This window comes from Balaenoptera borealis, assembly GCF_965194805.1.
Source record: "Balaenoptera borealis genome assembly, chromosome: 3".
NCBI lineage: Eukaryota > Metazoa > Chordata > Mammalia > Artiodactyla > Balaenopteridae > Balaenoptera > Balaenoptera borealis.
The window spans coordinates 13,290,581-13,305,151 of NC_138866.1; the positions used below are offsets into that span (position 1 = coordinate 13,290,581).

The 14,571-nt window shown below is 44.5% G+C and overlaps 1 protein-coding gene across 8 annotated transcripts in view; it reads left to right on the plus strand.

Annotated features, from left to right (window-relative positions):
* TTC7B (tetratricopeptide repeat domain 7B) overlaps nucleotides 1-14,571 on the plus strand; it is a 241,144-nt gene that overhangs the window by 89,235 nt on the left and 137,338 nt on the right. Inside the window, exon 1 of one of the 8 annotated variants that reach the window (XM_082384504.1) lies at nucleotides 14,307-14,505. The exons of the other annotated variants lie outside the window; for them this stretch is intronic. Coding sequence (XP_082240630.1) covers nucleotides 14,417-14,505 — 89 coding nt within the window. The 5' untranslated portion in view covers nucleotides 14,307-14,416. Of the gene's footprint in view, nucleotides 1-14,306; nucleotides 14,506-14,571 lie in introns of those variants that run through there. 8 annotated transcript variants of the gene reach the window in all.

A 14,571-nucleotide genomic window follows, 5' to 3' on the forward strand; every position in this document is an offset into this window, starting at 1 on the left:
TTTCTACCAAAAAAAAAAAAAAAAGCCTGCCAGGATTTGGATAAGGGTGGCAGTGAATCTCTAGATCAATTTAGGGAGAATTGCCACATTAACAATAGTGAATCTTCCAATCCATTGTCTCTTCTTTTATTTAGATCCTCTTTAATTTTTGTCAAAATTTTTTTGCAGTTTTTATTACACAGGTTTTGAATTTTTTGTTAAATTTGTTCCTAAGTAGTTTATTCATTTTATGTTATTGTGAATGAAGTTGTTTTCTAAATTTTATTTTCAGATTATTCTTTGCTCATATATATATATATATATATATATATATATATATATATTTGATTTCTATATATAGATGCTGTATCTTGCAACCTTGCTGAACTTGTTAACTAGTTCTTATAATTTTTTAATAGATCGATTACTTAGGATTTTTACATATGGAATCGTGTCATCTGTGAATAAAAACAGTTTTACTTCCTCCTTTCCAAACTGTATGTCTTTTACTTCTACTGTCACCTTATTGCACTGTCCCGAACCTTCAATACAATGTTGAATAGAAGTGGTGAGAGCAGACCTCTTTATCTTACTCCTGCCCGATCTTAGGGAGAAAGCGTGCAGTCTTTCACCATTAAGTAAGATGTTAGCTGTAGGTTTTTCATAGATACCTCTTTGTCTCTAGTAGTATTTCTTCACTTAAAGTCTGTCTTATCTGATATTAATATAACCACTCCAGCCATCTTGTGGTTACTGTTTACATAGTGTATCTTTTTCATCCTTTTGCTTTCAACCTATTTGTGTCTTTGAATTAAAGCACCTCTCTTGTATATCTCTTGCAGATAGCAGATAGTTGGAGCTTGCTTTTTTTATCCAGTATAAAAAAAATTGCCTTTTGATTGGAATATTTAACTCATTCACATGTAATGTAACTACTGATATGATTAGATCTACATCTGCCATTTTGCTCTTTGTTTTCTGTATGTCTCATGTCTTTTTTATTCTTTGTTCCTCCCTATGGCCCTCTTTTGGGTTAAACAAATACCTTTCAGCATTACATTTTAATTCCTCTGTTGATTTTTTACCTGTATTTTTTGAAAATTTCTATGGTGGTTCCTCTATGAATTACAAAACATATCTTAAATTATCAATCTATTTCAGTAAAATATGCAGGTTGGCTCTAATATAGCTTTATTTCCTCCCTCCTTTTGCTACTAATGTCTCTATATGTTATAAACACAACAGTGTGATATAACAATTATTTCCTCATACAGTCCTATTTTTTTAATATAAATTAAAAGAAGAAAAGATTTAAAAATATATTTAAACAATATTTTATATTTAACCACATATTTACATTTCTAGTACTCTTACTAATTTACTCCTGTGGTTTCAAAGTACCCTCTGTTGTCATTTCCTTGTAGTCTGAAGGACTTCCTTTAAAATTTTGTATTGGTCATGTCTGCTAGATATGAATTCTCCCACTTTCTGTTTATCTGGGAATGTCTTTATTTTGCCATCATTTTTGAGTGATAATTTTATGCCATGCAGAATTCTTGGTGATTTTTTTTTTTCCTCTCATCACTTTGAGTATATCTTCCACTATATTTGATGAGAAGTCACTATTAATCTTAACTGTTGTTCCCCTCTATGTGATTAATTATTTTTCTGTTGTTACTTTCAAGATTTGTTTTTCAGCAGTTTTATCATTATGTGTCTCTGTTTTTCTTCAGCCTTTTTTTTTTCTCTGTTCTTTGGATTGGATGATTTTTATTCATTTGTCTTAAGTTCAGTGATTTTTCTGCTATCTCAAAGCTTCTGTTGAGCCCATTTAGGGAATTTTTCATTTTAGTTATACTTTTTAACTCTAAAATCCCCACTTGGTTAATTTTTATAGTTTCTGTTTCTCTATTGAGATTCCCTATTTGTTGACTTGTTATTTTCTTTTAATCTTTAAATGTAGTTTCTATTAATTCTTTGGTCATACTTATAATAGGTACTTTGAAGTCTTGGCTAAATCCAATACATAGGCTCACTCAGAATGAGTTTATATTGACTACTCTTTTTTTTTTTAAGTATAGGTCATGCTTCCCTATTTCTTTGATTGTCTCATAACAGATATAGTACAACTATAAACTAAAAAATGAAAGGAGAATGCTGATAGCATATGCAGAAAATAAGTTTTTTAGCTTTTCAGTAATCATAATGATGGTGATATGATTTGATATTGTGAAATGTTTTTGTGTAACATAAAATAGAGCAGCTTAATAGTCATGGAATGTTCTAATTCTGTTATCCCCCATGTCCTTGAGAACCAGGATTCTTGGTGTGGGAGAAAGGCAAAATAAACTTAAGATGGAAGGAATCAAGGAAAAACTCTGTAGTCCTGAATTTGTTTTTTTCTAATTTAATTTTTTAAAAGTATAGTTGATTTACAATGTTGTGCCCATCTCTGCTGTATCGCAAAGGGTCTCAGTTATACGCATATAGACATTCTTTTTTTTAATATTCTTTTCCGTTATGGTTTATCACAGGATATTGTATATAGTTCCTTATGCTATACTGGAGGACCTTGTTGTTTATCCATCCTATGTATAATAGTTTACATCTGCTAATCCCACACTCCCAGTCCTGTCCTCCCCTACCCCTCTCCCCCATGGCAACCACAAGTCTGTTCTCTGTGTCTGTGAGACTGTTTCTGTTTTGTAGACAGGTTCATTTGTGCCTTATTTTATTTTATTTTTTTATTGGAGTATAATTGCTTTATAATTGTGCCATATTTTAGATTCCACATATAAGTGATATCATATGGTATATCTTTTTCTGACTTACTTCACTTAGTATGATAAACTCTAGTTGCATCCATGTTACTGCAAATGGCATTATTTCATTCTTTTTTATAGCTGAGTAGTATTCCATTGTATATATATGTACCACATCTTCTTTATCCATTTGTCTATCGATGGACATTTAGGTTTTTTCCATGACTTGGCTATTGTGAAATAGTGCTGCTATGAACATAAGGGTGCATGTATCTTTTTGAATTATAAGTTTGTTCTGGTATATGCTCAGGAGTGGGATTGCTGGATCATATGGTAATTCTATTTTTAGTTTTCTGAGGAACCTCCACCTGTTCTCCATAGTGGCTGTACCAACTTACATTCCCACCAACAGTGCAGGAGGGTTCCCTTTTCTCCATACCCTTTCCAGCATTTGCTATTTGTAGTGTAGTCCTGAATTTGAATGACTGAATTGGAAATATCAGTATGAAATCATTAGGTATCTGTGTGTGTGTGTGTGTGTGTGTGTGTGTATGTGTATTTGTGTGTGCATGTGTGTAGATATACACATATATGTTTGTGTGTGTGTGAGAGAGAGAGAGAGGAGGTCCTTTAAATAAGTCCTTCAGAGAGACAAGGAGAGGAGAGGAGGTCTGGCTCAGTGACTGACCCAGTAGCAGTGACTGTCCCTAGTGCCTAGGTTGTGATCTTGAAGTATCATTTTCCAATTTAAAAAACCTCATTCAGTTCTGGGGTAGGAAATAAATAAGACAAGCCTGTAAAATCTCTACATATCAGATAGCAAGAGAACTATCAAAGATTTCTAGCGCTATGTTTTCTGACATGGAATTCAGGCCATATATGGGACAATTTGAATTTCAAGAAGGATAAAAATTGCAATAGTCTCATCAAATATGTTTAAATTCATGAGTTCTAATTCAGTATCTAACAAAGTAGACAGAAAGAATCAAATGTTTTTCCTCCATTTACTATATGAACTGGAAAACCAAATATTAGATGAAGGGAAATACCTCCCTATAAAATTATTCCAGCTAGTAAGTGAAAATTCAGTGAGAGAATTAGAATGTCACCATTTTGTAACTCCCAGTGAATTAATGTATCTAACCATCAAGCATCAAGGGCAGCTAACAGCAAAAAAAGAGCGACAGCCTGACCCGATGTGCCTCCTGATCGAAGAACACACCACTGGCAAAGTCTTGCAAAGGGATTGAACCTGAATGGGTGAAGCCTCAAAATCCAGCTCCCAAATGCAAGAAATACAGGGAAAGGAGGAATATATCGAACTGCATGACTCTGTGGTTTTCCTATCGAACTGCATGACTGTGTGGTTTTCCAGCCAATGGGAATCTCTACAGGTCAAGCAGTTCAGATTCTTTAACTGATAAATTGTAAGGAAAAGAAAGAGGTAGAAAGGGAACCTGTAGATTAACAGAGATTTTAAAGACTCATCAAGTAAGAAAAAAATAAATGGGCAAGTGCAGGGATGTATACTTGAGTGATTAAGCCGTAAGGAATGGAATGAAGCCATGACTATGAAAGTCAGGGGGGCAGTTACTTTGGTTGGATGGAGAGGCCTGTTAACTGGGATGGGGTGAGTGACAATGATCCTTTTTTTTTTTTTAAACTTGGGTGATAGTTACAAGTGTTTTTGCCTTGTAATAATTTCTCAAGCGATATATTTGTTTTATGTGGCTTTCTGTGTCTATATTTTATCTAACAAAAAGTTAAAAAAAATAGTGGGGTGGATAGAAGGACACCGAGCAGGGGCAAGGGAAGGATCCCTGCACTGGGGGTCCCGGTCCTGGCTCCGCTGCCCGCTCAGCGCTGTTGGGCGGGCCTCTCCCATTCCCTCTCTGGGACTCAGTTTCCCTCTCTGTCAGTTGAGCGTAATGAGTCCTGTCTGCTCGCTAGGTTGGTGGGAGAACCATCTGGAACAATGGGCTGGGGGTGGCGTGGGACCAGCTCGAGGCGATGATGGCGAACGTTTACTGAGCAGTGACTGTGGCCTCATGTGATCCTCACGGCAGCCCTGTGAGTAGCAGGTGTGCAGCTGGTCTTACCCTGGAAGACCCCGTCTCTGTCCTGAAGCAGCTGAAAGCCTCTTTTTCTTTAAAAATATTTATTTAATTTATTTATTTGGCTGCGCTGTGTCTTAGTTGCAGCTCGTGGGCTCCTTAGTTGAGGCTCGCCAGCTCCTCAGTTGCAGCATGCGAACTCCTAGCTGCGGCATGCATGTGGGATCCATGCACGGGTTCCCTGACCAGGGATCGAACACAGGCCCCTTGTATTGGGAACGTGGAGTCCCAACCACTGCGCCACCAGGGAAGTCCTCAGCAGCCGAAAGTCTTAGGGAGGCTTTCTTGATGAGAGAGGGGACTCATTTGTAATTATCTTGTCAGGGGTCATTAGTAAATGTCCGCTCTTCTGGATGGCTTAGAAGGGCTTGAAAATAGCTTATTCTGCTGAGCAAATTAAGTATTCTCCCCACAGATCATGTTTGCCCTGCTCATGTGCTTAACAAAGCTTTTTTTCTATAGATGGTGCAAAGGTACAGTTGAGCTCACCACCTGAGTGATTGGATGTGAATTCTGACTGGGAAGGGCCACTCTTTGAGGCATATGATGAAAGCATCTGATGTAGAAGCTTGTCCTAACAAATTGTGGACAGACCTGTTTTTATATTATCATCGTTTTGTCAACGTTAGTCTCTTTGTCCATCCTGGTCCACTTCAGAGTTCTCTTTCTGCCGTGAAGGTTAGCCCACGCAGCAGAAATGCTCTGCTGTCCCTTTGTTGTCCGCCGCCACTGGCAGGGGCCATGAATCACAGCCCTTCTTCAGAGCCAAGTGTGTCCCGGTAGGAATTTGGCCTGGCCCTCGCTGTTCCCAGCCTTCCTTGCTTCTCTTCTGCCCTGTCGTGCTTTTGCTTTTGTGTCATGGGAGCTAGTCACAGTTTCCAGACTGTTTGCAGGCTTCTGCATGACAGGGATCATCAACTTTTCTGGGCACTGGAGTCAGACTGGGCCTGGGTTCAAATACCAGCTCTTCTGTCTGTGGGCTGTGTGATGATCACGGGCACGTTACATAATTTCTCTGAGCCTTTGTTTCTTCGTGTATAAAACTACAGAAGATGCTAAATAAATACTTGTCAGTTGAGAAAAAAATTTTGACCATAGTACATGATGGAAACCAGTTCTGATGTTGCAGTATTTTCTGCTAAACCAGAGGTACACAAATGTACCAGTGGCTGTCTTTGGCTTTTACCCGATAACAGTTTATGTGTGGAACGGAGGACCACGTGGGGGGTGGTGCGAGGGTTAGGGGAGGGTGGGGAATGGGAGGATTACGTGATTCTGAGCGCTGGGCCAGTGGCTTTACAGGTGTCATCTTATCCAGGCCTCAGGAGCAGGTATTAGTCCCATTTTACAGATGGGGAGGCAGGTACAGCAAGGTGAAGCCTGTTTCCCGGGCTCTTACCCCTCCCGTGGAGGCCCAGCGTCTGGTACTGTTTCCCTTCGCCTTGTTTCCAGATGTCTCACATTCCAGTCTCTGTTCTTCGTCTCATGATCACTCTCAACCTTTGCCCTTTCCTTCTTTTCTATCCCCAACTTACTAGTCTTTCCCAGCCTGACTCACAAGAACCTGTGAGGATTCCAAGCGGCATCATGCTCCCTCAAACTGGGCAATACTGCTTTGTTTTCCCTGAGAAAAATACCGGAGGCTTTTATGTGCCTGCTTCATGGCCAAGCTCCTCCTTTCCCCCCACGAGGGTGCCTGGTCTGGTTTTGAATGGGACCCTCGGGCTGACCTGGCCTGAGCGCCGCCTTCAGAGTTGCTGCCACTCCCCGTCCCCGCTCAGCTCTCCTCACCCTCATCTCTTGCCTGCTTGGCTCCTGAAGGCATTTGGACCCGTGACTCCTGGACATTTAAAGTCCTATATATATATATATTTTTTTTAATTTTATTATTTTATTTTTGGCTGCATTGGGTCTTCGTTGCTGAGTGCAGGCTTTCTCTAGTTGTGGCCATTGGGGACTACTCTTCATCGCGGTGCACGGGCTTCTCAATGCGGTGGCTTCTCTTGTTGCGGAGCACAGGCTCTAGGCACACGGGCTCAGTAGTTGTGGCTCGCGGGCTCTAGAGCACAGGCTCAGTAGTTGCGGAGCACGGGGTTAGCTGCTCCGTAGCATGTGGGATCTTCCTGGCTTGAACCCGCGTCCCCTGCATTGGCAGGCGGATTCTTAACCGCTGCGCCACCAGGGAATTCCCTAAAGTCCTGTATATATTATTTTTAAACTGAGTCCCTTGGATTTTTTCTCACTTGTCATAGCTTTTGAAATATTGTCCCCAGAGGTTGTTTTGGAAATGCAGTTCTGTTTCCTGCTATTGAAATGGAAGTGAACACTGCCCTCTTATCCTTGTATTGAACCTTCAGCTTAAGTACTGTGGTCCATCTGGACCCCCCCTTGATGTCCTCTCTGCCTTCCCCCCTCTCCACAGCCCAAGTGACTGGATGAACAGGATGCTCAAAAGTCCTTCTAACTATGTGACCCTGCGGCTTAGAATTCATGAACGTTTGAAGCCATATTGTTAGCAGACCAGTTCTACCTCCTAGATTGTTTTCCTTCTGCTTTATTACTGACATTTTAAATGAGTATTAGATTGGCCTGGTGCGCATCAGGATTCCATGTAGTAAACTATGTCCCTTCTTGGAGGCAGGCCATGGAACCCTGGCCTCTCTTGCACTCCTCATGCTACGTGTGTGTGCGTCTTCCACCTCGGGCTGGTCTTGAGCAAACACTTCCCTCTGTGGAAGTGAATGATGTTGGTGCTGAGCTTTTCTCTTGTCAGCTTTGTATCAGGCTCTCCTAGAACTTTAGTGGCTAAACCGCCTGGGCCACTAGTTTGAGCCACTAAACTACCTCTGGTGGCTCAGCCACCCAAGCTCACATTTTTGAGTTTGGACTGGCCCCTGTTGATTGATTCAGAGCAAACCTGTATTAACTGAGCCAGAACAAGAAGGACTCAACTGCTAACACCCTTGGTTCCTCTGCCTCATCTGTGTTGCCTTGGGCTCTGACCCTCGCCCTGTGGCCTTTGGCGGAGACTCTCTGCTCCTCCCCATGGACACCAGCACTCCTAGGCGATGTCGCCATCCTTTCCTGCGAGAGTGACCACAGGGCCCCAGGAAAGAGCTTTTCACTCTTCCACCTGACATCAGTCGTGTCTTTTGTCATCGTGAGCATGGTAGGCTTTCAGTAAACAGCAGAGTGAATGAATGAATCAAACTGGGGAATATCTTTTTTTTTTCTTCAAAATTAAATGACTCCAAAGAAGTAAAACAGACTTTCATGTCTGTGCGTTGACTGGAAGGTAGATTCCAGAATTCCAAAACTGTTTGGATCAATGGCAGAGTTTTGAGGATAATAGTGATAATCATGGTGAATGCTTAAAAAGCACTTACTCCGTGTATGAACTCATTTAATTCCTATAGCCAGTCTATGAGGTGGGTACATTTGTTCTCACCATTCTACAGATGAGGAAACCGAGGCAAGCACTTGCCCAAGGTCAACAACTAGTTAGGTGGAAAAGCTTGGGTCTGAGCCCAGACTGACTCCAGAGTCCGCGTTCTATTTTGCCTAAGTTTGAGGACGTAGATTAGATGAGTACGTGGATTTCCAGGTGGGTGCTTTGAAGAGCGAGCCTCATGTGTTAGACGTGCTCTGGTTTGTTTGTTAAAAGTGCTGTGAGATTGAGGAGTCCAGCTCTGCGTTAGGTACTGTGAGGCCTCTCGGGTCAAGTTGAGCCTCGTTACGATCCAGGTCTGCTGGAGGAAGCACGTTCGTTGACCGGCCCAGCATTGCATCCCCGGGGTCCTCTCCTCGTGCGCAGTGGACACTCGCTGTGTATTGTTTGAATGAGGATTGATATCCTTTGACTCATTTCCAAAGGTTGAAAGGAAGGAGGATGGGAGAGGAGCAGCCCTTTCCATATCCCTTGTTTCCCCAGAGCCTGGGGGTCGGGATGAGGGGAGGGAATGGGTAGGAGGGTGCGTAGTCCTTCCGTCTGAGCCCCTATGGCAGTTTGTCCGGCTGTCATACGTCACAGGCAGGACAGCTTGTCTGGCTGTCACATGTCACAGGCGTGAGCACCTGCTCGCTGTGCTGTGGCTGCCTGGCCAGCTGACTAGGGCGCCTGGGTTGCTCTGCTTTTGTCACGAGGAAGCCCTCGTTGCCAGGGTGGTCAAAAAAATGTTGTTAAGCCTAGTATGACTCTCATTAGGTTTGAAATGAGACTTACGGAAGTTTCGCCCGCTTGCTCAGGTCCCGGCGTGCACGGTTGTCACACCCTCCATTGCTATATCTAGGTTGCAGCTGGCTCGCTCCAGTGATCAGAGAGAGTCCTTTGCTAATGAGGCCAAGGTTGTGGGTTTGATCCCTGGCCCTTGACTACAGCAAGCCATCTGTCTTCACAAATGCATGTCACTGGGTCTGAGGCAAGGAGTGTGCACAGAGGGAGAAGCTGGAATCCATTCTGGGAAAAACAGCTCCCTGACAGCCGGCCAGAAGTGGGCTTCCGTACTGTGAAGGATGTCTTTTTCTTCTCCCACTTTCCGGATCTGGACTTCTGGTTTCGATTCCAGACTCTTTCCACATAGATGATACTAAGGGTTGTGTAAATGAAGGGGAAGCAATTCCCAAGCCTGAGAACGAAGAGAAATTGACCTAGGGATACATGATACATTTGTGTTTTTCTAGGGTTGTAAGTGTTGACAGTGTCCAGGCGCTGACAGGGTGGATCTCCTGGTGTAAGAAGGATCTCTTCAGTTGTCCTCTTTGTGATCACAAACATGCTTTTCAGCCAGGAGATGGGGAAGGGGATTTCAGAATGTAAGATTGCCCTCACCCCGCAAAAAGCTTGCTGAGGGTCACTGGGTACCTGGTTGGCTCTGTGAGGCAGTTGGGACAAGAAGAGGTGAGTACGAGAGGGCCTGTGCTCTCAAGATGACCGCAGACATAAATACAAAGGAAAAGCACAGGTTTAGTGCTGTCTACACTCAAAATAGGTATAAACTTGGACTTCCCTGGTGGCGCAGTGGTTGAGAATCCACCTGCCAGTGCAGGGGACACAGGTTCGAGCCCTGGTCCGGGAAGATGCCACATGCCGCGGAGCAACTAAGCCAGTGCGCCACAACTGCTGAGCCCACGCTCTAGAGCCCACGAACCATGACTACTGAGCCAGCGTGCCACAACTACTGAGCCCACGTGCCACAGCTACTGAGCCCACGTGCCACAGCTACTAAGCCCACGTGCCACAGCTACTGAAGCCCGTGCACCTAGAGCCCATGCTCCGCAACAAGAGAAGCCACCGCAATGAGAAGCCCGCCCACCGCAACGAAGAGTAGCCCCCTCCTGCCCCAACTAGAGAAAGCCCACGTGCAGCAACGAAGACCCAACGCAGCCAAAAATAAATAAATAAATAAATAAAATTAAAAAAAAAAATGTACAAACTTGTTGGCCACACCAGGAGGCAGTGTCGTGTCTTCCTGGGGAAGCTCAGAAAAGGTTCTCAAAGGTGGCCTTTGACCTGGGTCTTGAAGGATGACTTAGGACTCCTTAAAGAGAGAGAGGAGCATGTGGAAAGGCACCTGGGCAGCAAGGTTTCCCTGAACTGTCTGAAAGGTTTTTTTCAAAAGTCTCGAAATCCTCATTATCCACAGAACCCTCTAGAAGCTGTCAGGCTGGGCATGCCTGGGTACGTTGCTTGCTACAGGTGTGTCCCTGCTCTCCCAGGCACCCATGCTGCAACCATGACTGAGGATGCATGAGACGTATTCTGTTTAAAGGGAGCTGGCTGTGCTGCCTGTCAGTCCATGTGCAGTGAGAACGAAGGGGGTAAGAAGCAGGTAGAAAATGCATCCCCTTGGGGTCGTGCTTCACTCAGCTCATGGTAGTTCTGAATTTCATTCATTCAACACATATTTATTGAGCACTTTCGGGATGCCAGCTCTGTTTGAGGGGCTTGGGATATGGCAGTGAGCAAAACAAAGATCTTGGTCCTCACGGCGCTTATGTTCTTATGGGGGATGTGAAGCCATCCAAGCTTCCTGGTGCTTGTCCCGTGTTCACCAGTGTATCCTCAGGGATGAGCCTGGAACCCGATATGTAATAGTGCTCAGTAATTATTGAAATAACCTACTGCTTAAGAGATTCAGAAGCGCCGGTTGGTAAGAAAGAACATGGAAAAAGCCAAACGATTTCTTAGCTCTGAGAGATCTACTGTGTTGACTTGTTCTAAAATTGATCTTTAGTTATAAAGTTCTCCACCACAGAGAAGGAGAAAAAATACTGAACCTACGCTGGCAGTGGTACCTTTCCCTTGTTACCCAGGAATTTGACATCCAGTATTTTGTTCACATCAGAACTTTTTAGTTTGCAATGACAATGACAGTTGAGATTGAATTTAAGTGCATTGGTGGCCTGGGCCAAACTCTGAGGTTAGAAGAGAATTTGGAAGGACAGCTTAAGGGAAGAATTGTATTTTCCCACCCTGCTCCCAAGAAGTGAACATAAAAAATGTAAAAAAAAAATATATTGAGCTTGCAGTTGAAATAGCTGCCCATCACAAGGTGAAATAGTTCTCCCATCTCCGAGTTTCTCCCAGCCTTGGTTTTCCGTTTGGATTTGGATTTTGGAACTCTGGCTTCCTTCCCGTATACGTTTCCCCCTTGGTTTGATTGTAGGTTTGTACGTCAGAATGTACATTTCAGAGACCAGCCTTCAGAAGTGCTGCTTTCAGGCCCCAAAGGGTCAAGAGGGAGGCCAAGTGCTGGCCAGTCAATGCCCTCCCTGGGTGTCCTCAGGAAGTCATGCTTCTGCACTGACCTAAGGGCCAGCACACGAGACCTGGAAGGAGGAGGCTCAGGGGGAGGAGGATGAAACCTGATGGAAAAGGGAGAAGAGAAGGAAAAAAGGAAGTAGGTCAAGGGAGGATTAGAACGTGTCCCTGTGAACCGTGGATGGGCTTTCCTTTGCCTGGGTTTGCACAAGAGCAAGGCTGAAGACCTTGCTGGCCTCAGAGCTCAGCTGGCCTGAGCCCTCCCTGCTGGGCTGGGGACAGTCAGTGATGTTGGCAGGTTTTGCCTGCCTGTTGGGCTGAACAACCAGCTGGTGCTCAAGGGACTTGCAGGCCCTTTCTCCTTGGTAAGAGCTTAGCTGTTGGGAACCGTTCCACGTGGAGGGAAGCGCACCCAGCTCAGGAAGCGAGGTGCAGGAGGTGAACCCCAAGTTCTGACAGCTTGCCAGTGCCTGCTGCTAGAATGCTGACCAGAACGTTCCTTTTAAGAATCGTTTACCATAATGGATTTTGACATCATTGCACTCTCTCAGTCAAGGGTGTTGAAATGGAACAAATGACCTCACGTCAAGGGTCTGTGGAAACCCTCAAAACCGGGGAAATTCCTTGTCTCTCTTCTCTTCATTTTGGAGTGGAGTTTTTAAGCAGCGATTCATTCCAGATAGTTCATGGGTCTCCACATTTTACGAATAAACTAATAGTTTAGAGACATGAAAACAATCATGTGGCTTTTGTTTATTTCCCTCAAATTGGGGTATTTCATAGCCTTTAGAATGTAATTCTTGCAAGTTAATTCCTTTTTTTGTTCCTTTCTATCATGATTATCCATCTAGCTTAAAAAATTTTTTTTCTGCTGTCATGGCAACGGTGGAAATGATTGCTTGAATAAAATTATGTGACTAAAACCATGTATGAATGGTATGAGAGTGGCTGAGAATTGTACGTCTTTGCGTTTAGGATATTTAAGCTGGGCGATCTCTCCCCTCCAGCCCCCCTCCCTCCTGCCCTGTGGGTGGGCAGGCAGCCTCATGGTTGTCCTGAAGGTGCCGTTTGACCAGCACAGCCGGAGGCCTCCTGAGACATTCTGCGGTTCCTGCAGATCCGCTGTTTACAAGCAGGATTCCTCCCAGCTTCAGGGAGAATCTGATTCTGAATCCTAACCTCTTCCCAGAAGTAAACTGGAAGCAGTTTGAGAAAAACTTGAATTTGCCTCAAAGGCAGTGTCCATGCGTCAGGCATACGCCCTCAGCTGCTACCGGTTTGGCCTCCTGTGCGGCGTCCCCTCGGTCACGGGAACTTCCTGCAGTCGCCACCAGAGGGCCTCGGTCCTGCACGGGAGAAACCACCTCGGCCTCAGAGGGGAGTAGAGTTTCTCTACCCGTCGGTTCTCATTTAGGGCAGCTGAGGCCTCACCCTTGGACACCAGGCTGCTTCACCTGGGCCAGCAGATTTTCTTTCCCGTTTTGAACCAGTTCCTAGGAGAATCTCATTAGCTGGGAGCACTGGAACGCATCCGATTTGTATTATGTATATATATTAATTTTCATATTAATGGTGTAAAACATAGACCTTTCTTGTATGCATATTTTGTTCTTTCTTCTAGAGTCGCACTTCAATTTGAGGGCTCACATTTCTTTTGTCAGGAAGGTGAGAGGTTGGGTAGAAAGGCCCCAGCTCTCCCTCTCACTGGGTGTGGAGGTCTGAGCAAGCCGTTTCTCTTCTGTGTGCCAGCGGACTAGGTTGTGTCGGATCACTTATAGCTAGACAATTCTGTGCTTCCGTAACCGGATAGGTATCTCACTCTGCAAAGAGGGCCTGGGAGACGTTCCAAATGGCCAATTCCCATCGGATGACCTTCCCTGACTTATAACATATAGATTTGATACTGCCTACTCAAGGCCTAATTTCCACCCTGCTAAAACATCCCTTTAAACCTGGGTCTCCAACTCTATTGTCCCAGTCCCACCTTATTTCACACAGTTCAAAACGCCATTCTTTTTGTACGTAGTAGGAGCTTAATCTGCGATTCTGGAATAAAATGAGACTGCTCTGTCCTGCCCATCCCTTTTTTCAGCTGTAGCTGTTTTCTCCCCACCATGTTACTTAACAGAACCGAGCTTCAGTCCAAAGCAAATGTACTCTGGTGCCTGTGAACACAGATGCCATAAAAGCAAATGAAGGGGAAAGCAGCAGCGTAGATTGCATGTCCCAGGGCCTGTTACCTAATTTTTATTCACGTCTCCTTTAGTGCTGCCTGGACCGCCAAGCACAAGCCTCTCTTTTTATGCCACCGTAAAGCTTCTGATCTGGTATCATCTGATATGTGTGGGTGAGAGGAATATGGGAGTATTGATGTATCTGTGCCAATACACCATTACCTTCAAGTTCTGGGGCTGTTCTTGTGAATCAGAGTCCTGGGATGTCACGTTAGGTATAAGACACGAATTAATAGCCCTTGAGAGTGCTCGTAGCATACAGGACCCACCTTCAGTTTGATTTAATCCCTTTGTGTGATTTAAAATGTCATCCAAGAAGAGAGCTGAATACCTAGAGCATCTGCCACAGACTGCAGAGGCTGGCTGACAGGTCCGCACCGGCTGACCCGCTCTGTGGCTTTTTTGGAAAGCTGAGATGTGTTCTAACGAGCAGGTTATAAATATCACGGGGTTCTGTCGTAGGAGGTGGCGGTGCTCGATGTGAAGGGACCTGCTGGGAAACGCTCCCAGCTGAATGGGTCAGGCACAGCCTTCAGAGGGGGCAGACAGCAAGTGGGGTCTGGGCATATGGACCGGGATTTACTAATGAATTACTGTCCCTTCACGAAATGTGTCACCCTGCACGTCTCTGTGAGGTGTGTGGGCACCAAAATGAGGTATGCTGGCCCCAGTCAGGTGGCGCCAGCCTCCAGCCAGCGCTCACTAACTGTGGGAGGGGCTGT